The sequence below is a fragment of the Athene noctua genome, chromosome 6 (assembly GCF_965140245.1).
Source record: "Athene noctua chromosome 6, bAthNoc1.hap1.1, whole genome shotgun sequence".
Lineage (NCBI taxonomy): Eukaryota > Metazoa > Chordata > Aves > Strigiformes > Strigidae > Athene > Athene noctua.
Genome location: NC_134042.1, coordinates 18,432,297 through 18,455,703, shown reverse-complemented (window position 1 = coordinate 18,455,703; position 23,407 = coordinate 18,432,297). Strand labels below are relative to the sequence as shown.

The 23,407-nt window shown below is 36.0% G+C and overlaps 1 protein-coding gene across 1 annotated transcript in view; it reads left to right on the top strand.

Moving 5' to 3' along the window:
- Nucleotides 1-19,307, top strand: part of SPRED1 (sprouty related EVH1 domain containing 1) — a 64,697-nt gene extending 45,390 nt beyond the window's left edge. The window contains exons 4-6 of the mRNA XM_074909793.1: nt 237-286; nt 9,094-9,252; nt 14,105-19,307. Coding sequence (XP_074765894.1) covers nt 237-286; nt 9,094-9,252; nt 14,105-14,764 — 869 coding nt within the window. The 3' untranslated portion in view covers nt 14,765-19,307. The remainder of the gene's footprint in view (nt 1-236; nt 287-9,093; nt 9,253-14,104) is intronic.
- The last annotated feature ends 4,100 nt before the right edge of the window (nt 19,308-23,407 follow it).

Below are 23,407 nucleotides of genomic sequence, written 5' to 3'. Positions count from 1 at the left end.
AAGAAAGGTGTGAACAAGAGAGAGAAGTGTGCCTAGGAATACTCAGTGTATAAAATACAGTGTAGAAATGAATGGTACTTAATAAAATCAGCTTGAAATACAGTGATCTACGGCTAAAAATGTAAACAAGCATGTTTATATCATCACAGATGGATACTAAAGGATGGTGAGGACTACTGGAAGCAGTAAACTATAAATAAAAATAACTTCATCTGGTTGTTTTATTTTTTCTGTAGGTTATCCACCCTCCCAAAATGATGTTGAAGTGGCAGAAGACTGCTTTCAGGTGAGTATTTACATTTTTTAATTAATTGTGCAGTTATTTTTTGAAGACATTCATCAAATAATTTTTGGTTTTATTAATGAGAATAAGCAAAATAAGAGCAATAGAAAAATACAGTTTAATGAAGTAAGTTCCAGAATAATTATGTAGAAGACTTACTGTGTTGCTTGCCCTAAACTAAGCAGTCAATATTTAATCAATAGAATGATTAACCAACCTGAGTTTAATTTTTAAGTTTACATTGTCTCTTCTAGGTTATGTGTCCTCTTTGAACACATGGAAATGTGAAATATTCTTCTGGGGAAAAAAAAAAGAGGGGTCAGGAATCACCTTCTACATGCACATCCCATTTGTTTTCCTAGGTTTCACTCTGCAGTGATAAGACAGTTCTAACATTGTATGGTTAGAGGTGAAAAGATGATGAAATATGTAGTCCAAACAAGGATGGAAGTTCAGATAATTTTTAAAAACACAAGATAAAGCAGTCACTTGTTTAGATTCAAATTTTTATTGGTCCTGATAGGCACCATTCAATTTCTGTAGGCCATAATGGCATAAGAGGTAAAAATTTACCTCCTGCTATGCTTCAGAGTTACAATGCTTTACACAAATATGAAGTGCTGTAACAGTGATGTGTAGCACTGCCTGGTAATATCCAAGAATCCATGTAATTAAAAAGCCAGTATAAATATATATTATGGATACATTTATACAGTAAATAGCTGTAATATAACTTAATAAAAACCTACTCGTGTCTGTGTGCTTGTCATCTCTTCTTTCCTATTTACAGTTTCAGGGAAAGTCTTGGATTTATTCACACATACATTCAGTTTTCAGAGTGCAAACTTAAATTAATATGAAGCTGATATAGAAACAAGTTGACTCAGGGGTCTTAGTGACTATTCAGAAAACTGATAGTATTCCTAAGTGGTTTCTTGAGGGAAAGAGTTTTGTCATTTATGCAATATTAAATTTTTTATCAGTGTAAATAGATGCAGTGTAGAACCTCTACAACACAAAATCAGGAAAATTAGCAGCCTACTTTGAAGATAGGGGTAAGAATCACATTATGATAGGAGTCTGAGAGTCAAGTATTTAGAAAGGATACTGCAATGCAGTGGCAATGCAGAAGAGTCTCCTGATTTCTTTCCATTTTATGGTAGAAGAAATGTATCTAAGTGTTGGCTTTGCAACCACCTGTTGTTCTTTATTTGCAGTGCTTTATTTAAAGCCAGTTTAAAGTAAAATTGCTATAAATATTAGATATTTTGGATTTAAAATAGGAATGAGATTTTGACAGGGTAGAGGAAATGTGTGCCAAAGTTAATGCAATCCTTAATCAGCTTTTAAAAGACTTGTTTAAACACGCTTTGTTGCAAGGATTAATAATTGAGCAATTTCTACAGGCCTAATGAGATTAGAGGAAACTAATTACCTCTTGATTATGCTGCCTAGTTATTATGTTTCTCTATAAGGATGCCAAAATTGAAGCAAATATCTGTGATTCTTTTATATTTACAGAGTTTGTTATTGGGAAAGTAGAGAAAAGTGTGTTTACATCATATCTTCCATATAGATGTAAATATAGATATATTTAGATATGTAAATAGATGATGTAGATTTACTTTATGTATATTTTTTTTAAAAATACATATATTTTTAAAAAGACTGTCTGTGTATTTGTAAGTTACTCATAATCTTGTTTGGTATAAACTGCTGATAGTTCTGTCTGTTGCATTCCAGACAGGAAAACATATTTCATGACTTCACCAGAACACATATTGCTTAATTGCGGCTTCATGCTGTGGATAGATGGCAAGAATTACCTGTTTTCTAGAGGGAAAAAAAAGCTAGCCAATCTCTCTTACCATATCTCTGCATACCAAAGTAAAATAAATTATACTAGAATTCCCTATCTATAACAATACTAGGAGGAGGAAATAAAAGAAATGCAGGGAAGGCTGAACCCAACCCTGGTTTAGCTATGCTTCATCTAAATCAGGCATATGTATCAATAACAAAGCTGTAATTGCAGTGTTAAGAGTGTCAGTGTAGAAAGGTTACAGCATTTTATAATAGTTACAGGCACCAGCTCTAGTCATCAAGAATATCTTGGAAATACCAAGTAGTGTACATTCTCCTCCAAATGATTAATTCTTTCCCCCTTCCAAGATTGATACTGTTGTAAGTGGGACTTGATACCCCAGGGTTTTTTTCAACTTGGAAGACTGATAAGACCATTTTGTTTAAAGATAATGTATTATTATTTGAAGAGTCATGTTGACTTGTCCCCCTTCTTCCCACCCCACTGTAGTTTAAAAGGCCTAATAATATTTTTTCCCCTTTTTTATTCTATAAGCTGTTTTCCCAAATCTCTAATAGTATGTTTGAGTAAGTTTTGGAGTGTATCTATGCAAACACATTTTAGAGTGTGGACAGAATGTTAAAAGGCAGTTTGATGCAATGGGATGTTTGTTTCTTCAGAACAATCTTCCAGAATTGTAATTGTAACATCTGAGGAATGAAGTACAAAAGATCAAGCAGTGGAGCTTGTCCATTTTATTAAAAATATTAAGTAGCCATAAGTTGTGTCTAAACCAGCAGAATATCAAAAAGGTTTATTTCACACTGACTTTTCATAGCATGTTTGTTAATGCACTTATATTTTTGTCTGTACCCTGTAGTAACTGTCATGTGTATTGGTATTCTTCAGTTTCACTTCTTTCTTCTTTAGTTAGTGTGATAGGTAAAGTCCCCAGGATGTCATCAAGGCACATTTGAAAATACGAAATTTAATAGGTCTTTGTCAGTTACATCATCTGCTGTCAAGGTGGTTTGCCTATGCTCTTCTAATCATCTTACACATCAGGAATCCTGTATTTAGTGCATATTTGAAGTATGAACGTAGTATGTAGCTTGTACATAAATTTCATTAACCTTTTTTTAAAATGAATATGTTTAGTGATGAAGATGGCAAAACATGCTTCATAAGTTACTGGCTGGTTATATTTGGTGCTACAGAGAGCAAATAAAATGATCCAAATAAAATCAAAACATACAGTAGTCAGTGGCACTGCTGTCTACTTGCAGTTAAGTATATCACGTTATAGATGTAGCAAGCAGAAATAGGGTTGTCCAAAATTTGTATGTGCAACTCAAATGCAAGTCCAAAAATTGAACTCTTGAGCTTTCTAGGCTAGCATTTTGCTCACTGTAGCCTATCCTGAATCACTAGATCGTTATTTTTTTTTTTACATTCTTCAAAGAAAATGTCACAGAGAAAGCATTCTTCTTAGATCAAATTTATAATTTTTAAGAAGACATAGCTTAGATGCTCTTTCGTTCACAAATAATGTTAGAATCTTAGTATTAAATACTTTACTTAAGGGCGTTCATACTTGTAAAGGTTGCTTAAATGCTTACTATTGTTTAATGAACATATTATTTCATGATATAAACAATTTGCATATAAGCCTTAGTTCTTCTAGTTTAATTTCAAATAGAAATACACAAATGAGTTAATGCAGAGCTATCTGACTTCCTGTAATGTTTGTAAACGGATCCTGGGAATGTATATATACTTACATGGAAATATACACTCAGGATTTGTTTTGGTAGGACGTTTGGTTTTTCTGGTATAAAACCAGGCATTTTGAATGCAGTAGGCAAGCAGCTTGTTTAAGTCAGTTTGCTTGTTTGTTCAAAGATTGACTCAGATTCTTTTCCTCTACCAAATATAAACTTTTTGCTCTAAAACTCATTTAGCTTAACTGAAAAAATGTAAAAATCAGAATTACATTTTTTCTTAGAAGTAAATCTAACTAAATGAAATCTAGAGCTCATGCATTTAAAAGTATTTTAATGTGGGTTTTGAATACTGAAATGCGTACGTCTTGCTTTTGAGAACTGAAAAATAGAGTAGTTGAGTCTCTAATTTCTTTCGGGTTTTGTTGATTCAGCCATACTGGTGTTATTTATAGGCTACCAATGCATTTTAACAGTTTTGCAGTAATAAGAAATGGAGCACTTAAGCTTTTGAGTTTCTTACTACTGGTGGAAGAAAACTGTAGACTGAAAAACTCTAAGCAGAAAAAAAAAATGTTTGGCTTGTTCTTTCAGAAATAGGTACATAGGGCTTTTTGTCAATATGAAGGGGAAAAAGCCTGCAACTTACGTGCATCTGAAATAGTTTTAGTGCAGGCGAGGAGGACATAAATGATTCATGTGCCTCTCTGTAAATACACTGTTTAGTGACCTCTTTGTATAGTGCACTATTTACTGACCATTCAATTTATTGTGTTTGTAACAAAAGATTTTTAGAAATTTTATTTTACAAAAATAACTTGACATTTTGACTTGTAAGGAAATATGAAATTTACCCTTGACACTATTATTTTTATGGAGAAAATACTGCATCATAACACACAAGTTTAGCAATATTTAGTGCACTTAAATTGGCTAGGTGTAGTTTCTAGAAATAAAAGTAGTACTAATTTATATTATCTATTTTAAATCTAATATATTGTGGTAAAAATATTTCAGTTTATTAAGCTGTTTTTGTGGAACAGTATTGACAAAAGAGGAGGAAATTTTTTTTTTCTCTCTCACCAGTATCCCTAACAGTTTCTTTACATCTCCATCTCTCTCATTTCCTTAAGGTTATGCTTTGTGTTTTAATTTGTTAGCTCCTTCCTTGGAATCCCTAATAACCTCTAGTATGCTTTATATATTCAGGTAGAACAGCCTTGGAAGAAAGAGGCATGTCAAATGCCACATATTTTTACTTTAAACTGTACAAAACATTCAGAGTAATCTAGGTAATATTTCAGTCCATGTCAGAAATACATGCCTGATTATAATAGAGTTTCTTTGCCAAGTATGAAAATAGTTGTTCCATCAGTCTTAGAAATAGCTAAAGCAGAAGGAAGTTATTCAAATGTTTTTTAAACCTGTACCATTTATTCAGAATTTAAAAAAAAAAGGAAAAAAACATTTAAATGCTTCTTGTGTTGGTAAGCATCAAACAGCAGATTTTCAGACCTCATGGGAAGTAAATACAAGAGCTGGGATGCAACGGAAATGTGGTCTCTCATCCATCCTTCTGTGTAATCATTAAACTTACTTAGAGCAGAACAGTTTTAACAATGTTTGCAGAACAATGTTGAATTCTCTCCCAGACTTAACGCTGGCAAACTGGGAGAAGTAAGGAGAGAAAATTTGAAGAAGAGGAGAAGCTCAGTCTGGTTTTCATTTTCTCTACAGCTGTCATCTGGCTTTGAATTCTGCTGGAGAGCTACAGCTGGAGTCATTTTATTGCTTTACCCAGCATCCTTTTGCCTGCGCGCACAGAAATGTTTTAGTAGTCTTGGAAAAAAATTCAGAGTATCTCTTAGCAACCATAGGACAGTAATTATTATACCAGCAGCTGGGAGCAAACCAGATTTCCGTTGTGCATTAAAAACTGGCATAGGTTACTTTACAGATGATACTGAATAACCTATGCCAGTACTGTACTTTGCAGGCTGTGGTTAAAGGATATTGAATGTGGGCGGTGTAATTGCTTTGGGCAGTAGAAAAGGGGAATGTATGCATCTGTGCATGTGTGTAATGTGATGATCAGAGGGCTGGAGCACCTTCCTTATGAGGGCAGTCTGAGAGAGTTGGGGGTGTTCAGCCTGGAGAAGAGAAGGCTCTGGGGAGACCTTATAGCGGCCTTCCAGTACTTAAAGGGGGCTACAGGAAAGATGGGGAGGGACTCTTGATCAGGGACTGTAGGGATAGGACAAGGGGTAACGGCTTTAAACTGAAAGAGGGCAGATTTAGATTAGATATAAGGAAGAAATTCTTTACTGTGAAGGTGGTGAGATGCTGATGCAGAGAAGCTGTGGCTGCCCCCTCCCTGGCAGTGCTCAAGGCCAGGTTGGACGGGGCTGTGAGCAACCTGGGCTAGGGGAAGGTGTCCCTGCCCGTGGCAGGGGGGTTTGAGCTAGATGAGATCTTTAAGGTCCCTTCCAACTCAAACCATTCTGTGATTCTGCATACTTAATATATCAAGCTTACTTCTTGTGGAAAACTTTGCATGTTTACTTTTTACTTAAATGAATTTTCAATACAATAGCATTGTTGTTTCTAGGGCCTCTGCCTTCAGGATGTCAGTGTTTCCATCATAAAGGTGAGGTTTCAGATGTTTATGACCTTATCATAAAACATCACAATGGAGCAGGAAGTGTCACCCAAATAAAGCCTTTTAGATATCGATAAACATGGTTTGGCTGTATCTAAACTACTAGTTTAATTAAAAATACAGAGTTCAGGATATTCATCGGGCATTTCTGTAGTTCAGCATAGTGAATATTCATAGGCTAAATAAGATCATAACTGACCTGATCACTTTCTATTTTTCATAAATACCAGAAGTTAAGCTGTGTCCACTTACCTGTAGTGTGTCTACGTTGGTAGGCTGAGCACTGTGCTTTCCAAACAGCTATCCTGAGTTCTTGCCTTACAAAGGTCAGATGCCTTTCACTGTCTCCTGCCACCCCCAGATTTGTCCTTGAAGTCAATTAGCTTGAATTGTGGTGTCTGTGTTGGAATTTTATAAAAGTATTCCTTTATAATTGCTGCGTATATAGCACAAAGGCTTGCTTTAAGATTAAGGTTTGTATTTCATGCATCAGTGTCTGGCACTGCTAGTTAGCACTGTAATAATGATCAGCACCTGTATCCTTTACTAGATGGAGCCCTTCTTGACTGCCAAGGGGAGCATGTGTGTCTGTGTGAGCATGTGCATGTGTCCTTTTTGCTCTGTAGTGTGGGTAGCTTATTTCTGAAGAAAAAAGGTGTGAATCACCTGCAGGGACAGGAAATAATGCAGGCTGCTGCAAATCTCACCCAGGGATAAAGACTGGCTTGTGGGTAGTATGTGTTTTCTCCCTGAGAAGGAAGGAGTAGTAGTTTTTGCAGCTCTCATCCTCCTCCCTAAACCACTCAAATTGATAATAGCTGAGGGGGTAAGGGGGTTAGGTAGTGCTTATCACTGTGGTTTCTTTAAAATGGCTTCTAGCTGTTAAGTGTGTTCCTAGCTTAAATAGTTTCTGCTTGTAAGCATTTATAACATTGCTCAAACCAAAAATAGTTGTAGGCATTTTCCTCATTCTGAATGCAGCTCTCCTGTGGCTTGAACCAGTGTTTTGGAAGCTTTTTATGTCACTGGGCAACGTACCTGCAGGAGTACCTCCTGCTAGGAAGATGTTTGATACTGCACTAATATTTGATGCTTTTTGCTCTTAAAATAAGTATATATCCATGAAATCTAACTCTTGCCAGTCATTTCAATGTTTCTTTTGTACTCCTTTCCAATAGTGTTTGACCAGGAAATTTAATTTCGACAACAACAGGGTCAACTTGCTCAGTGATGTTATCATGCTCAAGGATCTGTAAAAAGTACTTCTCTCTGGAGTTTTGCCTGTCTTCAGAATTTTTCAGTGAAACATTAACCTGATTAAGCTATTGTCTTTCATGGAGTGAATGCTCTCTAGTATTAACTAAAGCTGATCATTAATTAATTACTAATTGTAATGTTTTTCCACTCAGAGCGCTTCTGAACAATATATAAATTCTACGTGACGTGATGATTTTCTTTCTCTTAAAGAGCTATAGAACAGCTCCTTCCACTTTATCTAGATGTCTTCAAACTTGATACATGAGGGTTTTATGTATGAGAGGTGCTGATGTTATCCCAGAATAAGTTCCTTAAGTATTTTGATAAATGAAAACTAATGATTCAGTGTTAGTACTTAACCTGCCAAAACTTCAGGTTTGCCTCAGTAGTTTTCTGTGATATTTTTATTGTTTCCTCCTTAATGTTTTCTTGATATACACAAATTCATATAATAAAGCTGAAACATTCTCATTGCTGGAAGTTGGATGATGCCAGAATTTTCTCAGTGCTATCAGATGATGACAGCCAGTTAACTTTACAGCATCTCTAATACAAACAAGACATTACACAATACATTTTTTGGCAGCCCAGTGGGATTTGTATCGATATACTCTACTGTATCCTAAGTATATCCCAGTCAGTTAAGCTTAAAGGATGAGAACTGTTTGTTTTTCTGTTCTTTTCAGAAATTGGATCATCTCACAAGCCAATGTTCCACCCAAACATACTTCCTCTTCCTTATTCTGAGTGGTATCTCGTTATACATTGCCACGTGGTCTCTTTTTTGTATCAAATTGCCTGATATAACCTTAGTTTCAAAAAGACAGTCATTAGTTGTTTGGTACACACTGCTGTAATTAAGTATTTTAATTGAGCCAGTATTATGTTAAAACTGGCTTTCTCTTCTTTTTCAATTGATCTTGCTTTTAATTTATTGAAAGGTCTGACTAGCTTTTGCCTTATTAGTCTTATTAGAAATTTGTTCCTCCAATTGTATATCTGTAAATTCTGGCAGCTCCGGGTGTACTTAAAGAAAACAAAATGTCAGACTGGGCTAATCTCTCTTTTCTTAAAGAAGTTCCTCAGTCTTATTTGGCAACTGAGTTACAAAGGCATGTGTGTCTAATGCCCAAGTTGTGTACACACTGCAGAGAAGGAACTCTTATTTTCCAAGGCTGACTCATAGTAAAGAAAATACTTACCTATTTACAAGTACTTCGAAAATGTGTATTTATAAAAATACTTGTGTTTATAGATGTCTCTAACACAGTATGTAGAATATTAATGCATTCATATATGAACTTGGTATGTTTGGTGTGGTTTTTGTATAAATGCAAAATCATTTCAAGGGAGTTCTTTTGTATTCTAGACTACTCAAGAAAATACATCAGGTTCATTAATGAAAGATCACCTTTTCCAACACGAAACTGTAGTAACCAGTGAACCTTACAACAGTGCAAATTTAAGGCCTTCAGCATTTGAGGATTTCAACACCAGGAGAGCCTGTTTTCCTAGCCAACCTAACCAGGTAAGACTGCCAACAAAAGGAGTAGATCTTACTTCGCTTGCTGCATTAATGGCACAGTATGTAGTTTCTGACAAGAAAGCACTTTGATTCTAAGTCCCTGTATGTAGTATTATATTCTCAACTTCTTGAAATTATCAATATAAGCTTTGCAGCTGAAATATTACAGCATTATTGTGGCAGAGGTAAACCTTTGTGAAGCTTTACCTATGCCTGTAGTGCAGCAGGCTACATGAATAAATCTTCCACTTTCTTTGAAGTCAGATTTCTGTATTACAGACTTCTGTATCTGCAGCCTTGAAAAGCTGTTTAAATTTGTTCAGAAAATATTAATTGGCCATGAGCTCAGTCTTGGTTACATGTATAGGAATAGTGTTTTGATTAGAAATGTCAAAAAGTATCTTTAAAATGGATATCTTCGGTGGATCACACAGTGGGGCATTTTAGCTTAATATTTTCAGTGAAACGTTGTGTTTTCTAACTGCCTCTTTAAAATACTCTATTTTGGTATGGAAAGGAATACATTTTATCAGTTATGAAAAGTTATCATTTATCAAAAATATTAAGCTATTGGTAAACAGATACTTAAGAAAAACCGTGAGGAAGGCTGATATACAGACACTTCTTAAAAGAGGTTATATTTACGCAACATTAGATTGGAAAGGCAATGTTATAGCTTTTCCTTTAACAATATGTGTTGCTTTTTTTCTGAGCCTCAAAGAACTGACAGTTTTTGCAGACTGTAGAAGTAGACTTAATAGTGAGTTGGATAATAATTAATTTGAGGGGTTTATGCCTAGAAGCAAACACGTGGGAAACCTTGCAGAATAAGCTTGATAACAGAAGTCAAAGCAGAATGCAAGTTCAAGTAGTTGTGAACACTTCATCAGAAAATATTTCTGTTCCTTGAAATAAAGCTTTTTAATACCCTCAGTCATTCTTGCAAAGAAAGACAGGATTGTATTAAAGTCTTGCATCAGCTGCTTTTTAACTGCTTTATTGGGCAAAAGAAGCAAACAGTGTTATCTGAAGAACTAACTAAAGAGCTTGAAATTATGGACTTTGATTTTTTAATCATGGATCTGCTCCAATTATCTTTTTGTGTAAGTCACCTCGAATTTTTTTGTTCTGTTTATCAAGCGGTACATATTTTTACCTCTTCCCATTTACTTACAAGGAGAATTTTTTAAGTTTTTAGAACAGAATAGGTGGGTGATTAGATTAGTGCAGCTAACACTTAACAGCTACAGTAACCAGTGCTCTATGTGCTGTCAGTCTTCACTGAGTTGTAAAGTGCAGTAGCCTAAAATACCTGTATGTTTTAAGAGCACATATAGAATGGGCTACTGAAAAAATTATAATTTAAGCTGTGGTATACTGGGTAGTGCCTGTCAGATAGAAACTAAATGGGAATTTGAAATTACAATGTTAGAATTCACTTCTTGCAGACTGAAATTATGGGAGATTCCACAGAAATTTAAGTAGATACTCTTTAAAACATTTTTCTCATATTGTAGCACCACTTGCATCTGACACTCCATGCTTTTTGCATGGTCATGTGGTGCACACACTTGGAACATAGGCAACAAAATCTCACATTCAGTATGTGCCCACACTGCGCTGTGTCAGCTAAAGTCCATGCATGTGACCATGTGGCACAGCAGATCTTGAGGCAAATACCTATTTTGTTTCAGTATTGTATAAGTAAGTTTGAACATTCTTACTGTGCTCATAAATTTAATATCTCGAGAAGTATATGCTCAAACTGGAGAAGTGATTAATGACAGTTCACATCTTTACCTGTAATACTTTGACTGTTAGTAAAGAATACCCAAGTCCCTCAGCTCTTCAGCTTTTGATACACTGATGTGTGTTTAACTTAAATTTAGTACCTTGTGATGATATATTCAGCTACTGATGTCATCATATTGTGGAGTTATGAGATGAGCAAAGTCAGGTATATCTACTTGAGGAGAGACAGAGAAGGCTATGGTACCAAGCCAGCGTCCAAGCTTTGTTTAAAGGTACACCCCTTCAAGCCAGGTGTAATACTAGTTAGTTCAGTTGTGTCAGAAATTTTCTGCCTAATGAGATTCTCTGTGGAATTGCAGTTTGCTGTGATATTCTTCCTCCCTTCCTGCTTCATCTGCTGGACAGAGATGGCACTTGTACTGAGTTATAATTTTGAATGGCTAGAGGACCAATGTGCATTATTCTCATTGAATTTTGCTGATATCTGTACCTAACTGAATCTGGATTGTGTATTGTTCTTTAGGGTTTCATGTACCTCATGCTTTCATATAAGTCCCACTAAACACCCAATATGTAAGCACTTTATAAATAAAGCTTTTTCCAACATTTCTCCCATTTCCTTGTTTTTTAGCATTTCCCACTTGCTTTCTTAAAAAATTATTTCTTAGTATCAGTTGCATAAAGAACTTAATGCTACCTTGTTTGTAATATGTCAGACCTTAAGCATTTTAGAAGCTGTTTGGCTGGGGACTTGAAAAAAATGAGTTCTATGTAAGTGGTGTGTTCTGCTCAAACAAAAAGCCTTCGAAGACTGAGGAGAAGTCAGATTTTAGAGTTGTTAGTATTTGTAGTGATCTTTTAATGGCTGTTCACCCTCTACCTCCCATTCTCCGGATGGCTAATTTTTTTGTTTGAGGTTTTGGGGTTTTTTTAATCTTTTAAACAATGGGTTTTATTTAATGTCTTAAATACATGTGTAATATTCTGTGTGGACGGTGTGGTAAGGATCCTTTATGCCTGTAACATACGGAATTGTAATGACATTTTTGATGCTTTTTCCGTTAAATAAATTTATGCTGTTAACAGTTCAAAAAAGCCAATTAGCCATAGCTAGTTATTGATGCTAAAACAATAGGCTCTTTCTCTTGTCTGAAAACAGATTAGAGAAGCACTCTGCTTTTATAAGCAAAAGGGAAGCATAACTGCTTGCATTGGAGCCTGGTGAAGTATGGAAGAGCAGTGATGTTAGCTGAATAGGATATAACCTTTCTTCACCCTGTATCCTCAAGACCTTGTGGAAGTCCAACTACGTGGCTTGGAGCCAAGAAAAAAAATTACTCTCGTTAGCATACTCCAGTTGAAACTTACAGGACAAAGCAGCACTAATTACAGTTCTGTACTTAAAATATATCACACAAGGATTATTAAGCAGGGCAGTGGTGGTTAGAGCAGGCTACAGATATTCTTAGATAATCAGAAGCTGGCATATTTTAAGAAGCTATTCCTTCTTCTTTCCCAGCTGTCTTCCCTCTTCCCTCCTCTGCCTCCTAATCCCAAAACCAGGGCATGCAGACTTCAGTGTGGTAGGAATATAAGACACATGCAAAGTGAAAGTGTGTTAACTTAAAACATCATCTTCAGTAATTTGTTATTACACGCTGCAACGCATTAGGAACAGGCAGTTCAACTCTGTTTTCCTAGACTACGGAATGGTGACACATTAATTCTCATTAATTTGATCAGTACTAATAAGGTAAACACTCTCAAAGCAACTGATGCCAAAGATGCATTCCCAAATAATTCATAATTCTAGAAGAATTTGTAAGGCAAATGGGTTAGGGTATGATTTTTTTTTTTCTTTTTTTTTCTGTCTTTTCTATGAGATGGTTTGCAGGCTGTGAACTTGACAGGAGTAAAAGGCAGAATTTGACTTGAAGCTCCATTATATTCTGGCTCTGATTATAACAGCCCCACAGTGTAGGAGAATAGTTGCTTGTCTGTAAGGCAGGAATACTGGGAGATACTGAGACGTTTGGTTTTTTACTGCACTGTCTGCTATTTTCGAAAGCTCCTTCCATACACATGTGCTAAATTTTTATCCTGTTGTTATTTGCACCTTTTCTTGAAAGTCACTTGTAATGTGTTTTCAGTAACATTGAGTGGTGATCCGCTACTGGATTCTAAACATTTAGTTTAGATCCACTAAATCTAAGGTCTGCAGTATTTCAGTTCAGATGTCTCATATTTGCCACCTTCAACAACTTTTTCACCTCCCCATGCCCTTTCATCGTAAGGCAGAATAAACAAGAACTCTTTCTTATCTCTCTGCTGTTTGTTTTGTATGCATTTAGCACGTCCTTTTGTACTTGCTTTTTGAGGTAAAAGGTCTTGAATTATGGTGAGTTCATTACAAACTGCGAATTTAAGAAGTACTTAAGTGTTTGCCTGCTGGTGTCCTAAACTAATTGATTTAAGTACTGTATATTAACTAAGGGGAGATGCATTTAGAAGCCCCTGCTATTGATTGATCATGCTGATGAATATTATTCTTCATATGGCAAAGTCCTTATATAGAATACAGCTTTGAGAGTAACTAACCAGTATTCAATACTCATGTTGCAAAATCAGAGAGAGTTTGAAAACTTAGAGCAGGAATAAAGGAAAGCTTCTCCTAGATAACATGAGTAATTCAGGGAGGCAATCCTAAAGCAGTGGAACATCACTGACATGAAATCAGCAAATTCACATAAGGCATAATTGATCTGTGGAATTAGTTGTGACTGTAAGATGTTAAAACATGAATTTTGAACATAAATCAGAGAATAGTATCAAGTTTTATGCAGATACCAAAGTATCCAAAGCTTTTATGAGATACTAAAAAGTCAGGAAAGAATACTAAATCTTATGGTCCTCATATGTAAAAGGCTCGTTATTGTGGGGAAGTCTGTAAATCATACTAGTAAGAAAATAAGCTGAAATTTTTATCTTCAGGCAGCAAGGAAAAATATCCTGGTTTTTATTTTTCTAATCTAAGTTTTACATTATAGGTGGACATAAATTTGGGACCTCACTATAGTAAACTTATCTTGCTTTGCCATTTCAGGTCCCACTGAAGTCAATCAGACACGTTAGTTTTCAGGATGAAGATGAAATTGTTAGAATAAACCCTCGTGACATTTTGATACGTCGTTATGCAGACTACAGGCATCCTGACATGTGGAAAAACGACCTGGAGAGGGATGACGCAGACTCAAATATACCATTTTCTAAATCAGACAGTAAAAAATCTGACTATTTATACCCATGTGGGGATGGAACTAAGTTGAATTCCCTGAAAGACTCAAAGAGTTCTGTGGTATTTAAAACTCAGCCTTCCTCATCAAAATTTAAAAACTCAAAAAGAAGAAAAGAGGATGGTGAGCGTTCCCGCTGTATATACTGCCAGGAAAGGTTTAATCATGAAGATAATGGCAGAGGAAAATGTCAAGATGCGCCAGATCCTATTAAAAGATGTATCTACCAAGTTAGTTGCATGCTTTGCGCAGAGAGCATGCTGTATCACTGCATGTCAGACTCTGAAGGAGATTTCTCTGATCCTTGCTCGTGTGACACTAGTGATGACAAGTTCTGCTTACGCTGGTTAGCACTGGTGGCACTCTCGTTCATTGCTCCATGTATGTGCTGCTACCTCCCCTTGAGAGCGTGCCATCACTGTGGTGAGGTATGTGGGTGCTGTGGAGGAAAGCATAAAGCTGCGGGATGAATCAGTCTTGTGCCAAACAGAGCTGAAAAATCTTTGTTTCCAGGAAGCATCTAACTTGGATTTGTGGAAGCTTTTTGGCGAGCTGAAGGGAATCTTCTTTCATGTAAGAGATTCTTGATGTGGAGGAAGCGACAAGACTTGTCAGACCTTGGCATTTTACAAGTGCTAGCCATGCCTAACTATTTCCTTTGAGTGCGTGGCATTTGTTGCAAGTTGTGAAGGAGATTTTGCAAAGGAAAGCCTATTCTTATTATTGGCTATAAAATGAGCATATAAACTATGATTATACTAAAAGGGATTAACTTTTGCCACTTTGTACATTCATGGTTTAGGTGAGGGGGCTCTTCTAAAAGGATTAAAACTTACCTGAGGGGAAATCTTAACTAAAAGTGCACTAGTGACAGTTGATTTAAGATTAAGAAAAGTTAATACTCGGCAAATGAGAAATGAAACTGATTTAAGTGCAACTAAATCACTTATTAATAGTTTTTTGGAAGCGACTTTATGTATAAATAACAAATGTTTATATTTAACTAAATGTGTAAGGTACGAATTATTACATGTTAAACTTTCCTTCCCTCTGATATAGTAGGTATGGACCATATCTACTGTCACATTCCATGGTAGTATTTTAAATATTTAATGAGTTAATTTAGTCTCATTTTTATTCCAGATGGACAAATTGATATTTTCAGTCCTGTTTCCCTTCAGCTATGGTTTGTGTTGAGTTGTATCCATACATTCTGATAATCTAAAAACCTTTAAAATATTAATTATTCTAGTCTTGAGTGACCAATATTTTTTTGTTAAGCACAGATGTAATTGTCTAAAATGTTCTTGTTAGAACATAACATTTATTTTTATATATAAATGACTTTGATTTCAACATAATAGCAAAAAGGAAGTTGTTTCTGTTGGTCAACCAGCAAGTTGTTTTCTTTTGGGGTGTCCTCCAAAAATACTTTATTGCATATTCGAATGTTCATTAAGCAAAAGGTACATTAAGGCAGTTGTAACAACTTGTCATCAGTGTTCTTGTTTATCCTTCTGTTAAACTAGGATCCTGTTCAGCTGTTTATCAAGTACTATGATTAAAACAAAAGATTAATAACAAAAGTGAAATTGTTTTCATTATTTTGAACTGCAACTTTTTCTTATTTGAATGGGCAAGAACAGAAGTACTGTGTGTTTTGTTCAAAAAACAACAACAAAAGACTTAGCTTGAGAAATGAATTACAGCCCGGGCGAAATTGGAGTGAACTTCTTTAATTGAGGAAATTTGGAGGGAGGATGAGGAAGGGAGGGAGAGAGAGTGTGTGTATGTATGTGTGTGCACGGTGGTATATTGTGTATGGTATTTGTTACTGCTTTGTACTTACTAAGTGTTTAACTTTCAGATAAGAATTAACCAATTAACCCATAGAGTATTTTTTAAAACATTACATGCTTTGCTCTGTCATGAAGTAAGAAACATTTACTTCTCATTAAAGATAAGTAAAACGCTAAAAACAGTCGTTACTCATTAGCAAAGGTGCCTGTTTGATATCCTGGCTGGAGTGGGACAGACTGTCCTCAGTATACCCTTGGTATTAAACAAACAAAAATCTTAATTGCATTTAAAAGATGCACATGACTGACTTTTTTCTCACTTCCTATGCATTTCTTCAGTATATTTTGTGTGATTTTTCTCTCTGCATGTATCAGTGCCCTTAATTTTCCTTTGTAGCCCAGAAGTAAAATGAGCAAATGTATATAACATTATCTGTCTGTAAAATACTTTTTAAAAGAAAACATTTATATTTATATTACAGCTTGAATTGACCACATTGTGTACATAGATCATCTCAAAGTATTATTTCACATTGAAAAGAAGACAAATATATTGATAACTGTAGAAGTTACGGAAGAGCTTCTAGTTTTGTATTAAGAGTTGATTGGATGAATTAAGTCCAAGAATATGACACAGTAGCAGCAGTCTTGGTTTTTACTGTTTATATATTTGAAAGCTGCTACTCTGGTTGATTTTCATGCTTCACACATTTTCAGCTAAACTTGGTTGCCTAGAATAGACTGTTAACTTTAAAAACAACTTTGGTAAAAAAAAATGGTGACATTTTTCTAGTGAATGAGAGGCATTTAATATTTCTAAGTGCTAGGTTACTAATTCAAGGTGAGGGAGAGGTATGAACAACCTGAGAAAAGAACTTGCTGGCTGTATAGGAAAATGCTATAGAATCATATTGTGTATATACTTCAGAAAGAAATTAGCTTAACAGTTTCCTCTGAGCACTATCCAACATAGTGAAACTCCTGGTCCTGTACTGTATTTTATATGAAACATATATGCTTTAAAATTTTTATTGAATGTGTGCATTAATATTTTCACCTTGCATTTAACAACTTCGCTGCTAAAGTGTTTTCATCTTTTGCTTTCCTCTTTGAAGACTTGATCCATCTAAAAAGGGTTACTGAACTGACACGTTCACTTTTTCTTCTTGTGCTGGAAGTGTCAGCCTGCATGCCCAGTGTGAGAGCAACTACAAGAACTGCAAAGATACGTGGTTACATTGGGGTTGGTTTGAGTAGGGTGCACACACACTTTTTCTTCTGGCGTTAGGGATCTTGCCTGCTGTTGCAGTTAGGAGGTGAGTAGTGGAAGGTGGACATACAGCAAACCTATTCCAGAATGGACTGTTACATCCGTGCATCTTTGGGTTTTGACAGCATGTAACATTTATTCTGGCTCTTCTGAAATACTTTCTTAAGAATTTGGAAAAATAGAAATTTCTTCCCCATCCTTACTCTTCCCCTTGCCCTTAACATAAGAACTGTAGTTTGTCAGGCATGTAGTAGCAGAGCTTTGTGTTGCTTGGAGGGGAGACCTGAGCCTTGGGAAGTCATCACTGAATATCCAGTCCCTCACTTGTTGAAAGTCTCTGTTACCTTGAAAATTAAGTATTTCCCATTGAAAGTGGGGGAAGAGGTAAATGATAGCGGCACTCGTGCACCATCTACTGGGGAAAAAACATTCAGCTGCATTCAGGCACAGTATTTGATTACATAGTAATTTAGCTGACTCTCAGTGCACTACTTCAGCCACAAAAATATGTTAAGTTTTAGTTACGAATTTACAAAATGGTAATTTGGATTCTTACTGTGATTCTGTATCTTATGCTTCTTGAGTTTCATTCTTAATATCGATTGAAAGTAAAAATGCTTTCACCATGTATTTTGTTAGGTTTAAAATTGTTACAGTGGCCTATTACACAAGAGCATAAAAATCAGGAATGAAATAAAAATTCTTTTGATACTGTCACTGGGTTCATAAGAAATATTTATTTAGCATTTTTTTTTCCCCCTTGAAGTTCTTCCCCACAACAAAGTTGATGGAATTTTGATGTTCATGCAGAGGGAATCTGGCCTTTTGGTTTGTGATACGAATCAAGTTTTGAGTATGCACAGGTGGGTCTGTGCGCTCATACTTGCGATTCAGTAGTTGTGAAGGGTATACTTAGAGCTGTGTGCAAGATTAAAGCAATATTCTGATAATAATCTACAATTACTATGGTAACTGTTTAGTAAACAGCAGCAAATGATGGCATAAAACTCAGATGCCTTTCCAGAGTTTATGTAAGAGATGTTCCTGTCTTAACCAGTGCAGCTTCCTCTACAGAAACAAAGGTATTTTGAAGAATGTCTTAATTTTGCATGTTAGAATATAACATTCCCATTTCAGATGTGTTCTTTTCAGAATGATCTGTTCATGTGTACCTGGAGGATAATGTAGAACTCCATGTAAATAATGCACAGGTTTAAATTAGACTTTAAATCTCTTCAGAGCTTATGGCGCAGTATGCAGCCAGTACAGTGACACATTCATATTAATAAAATGAAGATCAAGGGTGGTGGCTGGCAACAAAACAATACCTTTGAAAAGATGCCTTATGGTACTATTAGTCCAGCAGCTGCGTGGATAAAACTTGCATTTCCTTCGGTGCACTGATAAGTACAAGGAGAGGTTGCGGGGGGTGATTTGGGTTTGGTTTATTTTTCCTGAAAGCTTCTTTTTCTTCATTACAAAAGTTGTGGTTCATTTAAGAAATCAAAGCGTTCAGTGAAGAAGCCTTCATGTTCAAAACTGCAGTATAAGCTGTACATAGTTTTCCTCATTCTGCTTGGTGCCATTTGCTTTCCACCCTAATGACCTCGAAGTGCCTCATGTGTATATTGTTTCCATTAAACCTCAACTGCTCTTTCTTTCTACTAAATGATGTATAATTTAGTTAACTCATTCCCATAGGTGTTTATGAATATAGCTTGTTACTTTGAGTATATAATGTAAATATGCCTTTAAGTTTGTAACTGGTTTGTTACATCATATCCTTGTAAGTTGACCTAGCAGATGACACCATAAAAGTTGTTTAAATGTTTTTTTCTGTAATTACCTGATTAAAACTATCTTGAAATGAAACAACTGACATGTTTTTCCATTCTGTGTTGGGATTACTCAGAACAGTGCATATGACATTAAATGTTGTAGCTCAAGAACAGAATAAAAAGATGTAAATACAGATAACTATTTTGCCATAGTATTCTGCTTACTCGTTAAACAAAATGTTATTCGGATCTATGATTTTAAGACTGGTCAAACAAACATTGCATTACTTTGAAGCTCCATCATCTTTCATTGTAAGAACCATTTTTGAGAGTTGCTATAATGTTTTAAAGAACAGTGTGTCTGTACCAGCTTGCTTTGTATCTACAGCAGTACTTGTCCTTGACATCATCCTGTGGAGGTCAAGATTCCTTCATACACATCATGTTTGAGTTCCAACTCAACCCCACCACAAAAATGTGTGTATCTCAATATAATTCTAAGTCTGGTGCAAGTTAAAGAATAAGATACACACCAGAAAAGGAGGGAAAACTAGTTAGTCCATGAAGAAAAATGAACACACAGAAATCTGTGAGAGTGTAATTTGAAAATTCAGTGGTCAGGGTTTAGGATGGATTATTCTAAACTGAATTGCATTTGTCTCTAGCTTTTGCAAATGTTTTCTTATTGGTTAGAACTGATACAGTAATTCTTACTCTTCATCTGATCAGCTTCTAACTTAAAGAATTTTATTATTGCCAGGTGTAACCATTACATGGACTATTAACTATCAATACTTGAGCTTTTAACTGATGATTTAAAAATGCAGCTCCACCAGAGAAAGGAAACAAATAAATGAATTAAGTTACTAACAAGGTGAGGGGTTAATAGAGAATGTTACTGGACTATGAAGACCACATATGAGAAAGTGACTCAGCATTAAACACAGTTTCATAAAAATTCAAAACTTGGTATTAGATCTCAGACAAATATACCTTAACATCATGTATAATGCACAATCTTCTGGTTTTGAAAAAGAAAAAAAGGAGAGGTAAGGGGTTCGTATTTTTTTCTTTTTTTTTTTTTGGATGAGTAAGTCAAACTCAGTTGCTGGGATCGATAAATTAAATTGAAGGCAAGTTAATGCACAGACTATAGTTTGCAGACCACAGAACTAGTGGCCTGTTTCTAAAGAGAGTTCATGAAAAATACCCTGATTAGTCCTTGACATACAGCAATTAACACTCAGTATTTTGTATCACTGTTTCTTGAACATTTGGTTTACTGTCAGGGATGACTATGCACTCTTGTACCAGAACGGAGAGACTTTAGTCTGTAGGGCTGTATCATCACTTCATCATTTGGGAACACTGAGCTATGTAATGTAATTTAGTAGCTTGGAAACAGGCATAGCAGGTAAATGGACAAGAATAAAAAAATAATCCCACAGTTCATACCTTTAACTTGAGGTTGGAGAGTGTGTGCATGCAAACAGAATGGAATCTGACTAAATTATGCTTTGAGTACTGCATAATGTGAATGACCAGCAATATTTGGTTTTACTTAGAAGGAAAAGAAAGATAAGTCAGTTCTTCAAGAATCTTGTAGCTCTAGATACCCATGCTCTGACTTGAGAAATTTGGCAATATTTGAGAAGATAATGACAGAATAAGCCTCTTGGGTGAACTGTGATTTCAGCTAAGTGGTGATTTGGCAGGCACCAGGCACATCTCAGTACCCACCAAATTATAGCTGATAGGTGTTTAGCAATGTACAGGTATTTATGTCAGTTTGAAGTAATGTACAGGAACAATTATTCCATGTTTGGCATTTACTGATTTTTTTTTTTAATTACTTTTAAAACCCAACAACAAAAAAGCTCTTATGCATTCTGATTTTAACTAATATATATTTGGGTAAGGTAACCTGACCAAAAAGCTCAGTGTTTGGTGGACAGATGGATGGGGAAAAAAAAAAAATTACCAAGGAAGCTCTTTTTACTTCCTACCCAGGCCTATATGGTAGATAATGAAACAACTCCTAAATGAAAGCTGTTGCAGTATGATCTGTTGTCTAAATATGGAGACTTTCTATGAAGACAGATTTAGCTGTTTTCCACTTAATGAGCAACCTCGCTAAGAGAGAGTTACGATTTCACCAGGAAGGACGATGTGCAGGTGTTATGAGCTTGCTAACACTAGGAAATACTGGGGTTTTGTGATGGTACAACTGTATTTAGTGGGATCAACAATAAATATTTGAAAGAGAAATAATTACCCATTTTAAACATAGATTGATCGATTCTGTTTGCCCAATCAATGCTACAATTAGCTGTAAGAAAGCCTGTTAAGATGATTAAACTTCTTGTTGCATGCAAAACTGGCCTTGAAGTACAGGCTAATCTCCCCGACTCCAATCTTGCAGCCTGCCAAACCATTCCTGTAAGAGCTCTCTCCTCCCACGAGTACACATGGAGAAAACAAATCCACTTCCATATATTAAAGACCTCTTAGTCCCCAATGTAGGTAGCTTGCCACTTTATATCCCATGTGAACAGTAAGTAGTCTGGTGAACTGTTTCTTTCAAACTGAAGATACGAGACTGTTTTTATTTCTGAAGTAAAAGGGGGTTGTGAAAACATATTACTGCTGTCAGCAGCTACTGCTGTCCCTTTGCCAGAGCTGACTGTCCCTTCATACCCACCAACGTGCTTAGCTGCTTTTCTGTTGTTGCTTTATATTGCCTATGAGGGAAGTGTTGCAGTATGTTTTTTCCATAACTTGTTCGTGTTTCCTTTTATGTTGTGTGAAGTTGTGTTGAGCTTTCTCTGCCAGGATATAGTTTTTACAGGCTGTGTGTGCATCTGATGACCATAGGTGCTGATTACTGAATTCCCATTATAAGTAGTATTTAAAAGTTGTATTGCAAGGGCCAAAAGAGTGTGAAATATTGCATCTCTCTTGAATATGATAATGCTGTGAAGTTTTCTGTTATGTGGGCATCCAGCCACAGGCTGACCAATCTAAAGAATTGGTTTCCGAGTCTGATATGGTTTTACCTAAGTTTTCATTTGTCTCTTGCCTATTTGTATACATCAGTCCATAGAATAGATAATGGGATGAACTTTCCGGTAGATTATCGGGCAACCCTTTCCAAGGAGAGGAGAGGACCAAACCCTGAAGCTCTAAACAACTCTTCATTTGCTCTCTTGCCCTAACAATCGCATCAGTAATACAGCTAAATAATTTTAACAGTTGTTGAAACTATGTTGAAACCAACATGGTGGAACAAATTAGTTTGGGAGGGTTGTCACTGTTGGCCTTCAACAGTACTAGTAATGTTCTTGAGTCACCAGCTGTGCAGGATCCACTGTTTTTGTTTTCCATGACGTTACAGCTATGTGATAAGAATGCTGCTTATGAAGGAGAGAGCTTTTTTTCTTTCAGGGCTACTTCGGTCATGAGAATGATGAAATGACTATTTCTTCTTCCTTGGGCCTGGTGGTCTTCAGTGAGTTCTTAGAAGCCTGGATATTGGTGGAGACATGAGATGAGAGAATGGTGATCCCCAAGCTGAAGAGGTACAGTGTGGGACAGAGGTTAAATTTTGTGTGTGTGTGTAATAATGGGAAGGGAGAGGGAGAGCAGAGGAAGAACGTTGTCTGGGCCCTGTTCACAAAATTAAGTTTTTCTAGATGAGCTGACAAGTGCTAGAGTATTCACAAGAGATTTCAAACTTTCTGAAGCTATGCAGCTTCTGACTTCCCCATGGCCTTAGAGCCTCACTGTGTACCTGAATAAATATGTAAAGTCTGTTACACTCCAAGTCCTGGCTCTTCCATAATATGCACTGCCTCTGAAATCCACCAAGTCATAGTACAGAACACTTCTCTTCGTAAATAGTGCTTGTCTGGGATTTGCACAGATCAGTAGCTAATTGATTGATATTGAAGGTTGACTGCTCTTCAGATATTTCAATTAACATCCTGTTCTAGAGTGGTGGTGGTACTCAGACTTCTAAATAATTTTAGCTTGTGGCAGACTTGCATAGTCTGTGTTAGACACCTTAGTAAATTTATATTTCTAAAGTTGTGGTTGTGAAGGAGTATCCAGAAGGCTTTAGTGCATTTGGCGCTGGTTGCCCACAGAGGTGGGTGAGTCTCCATCCTTGGAGACATTCAGAACTCACCTAGGCATGTCCCTGAGTCACCTGGTCAAAACCGACCCTGCTTTGAGCAGGTGGGGTTGGACTAGGTGAGCTCCAGAAGT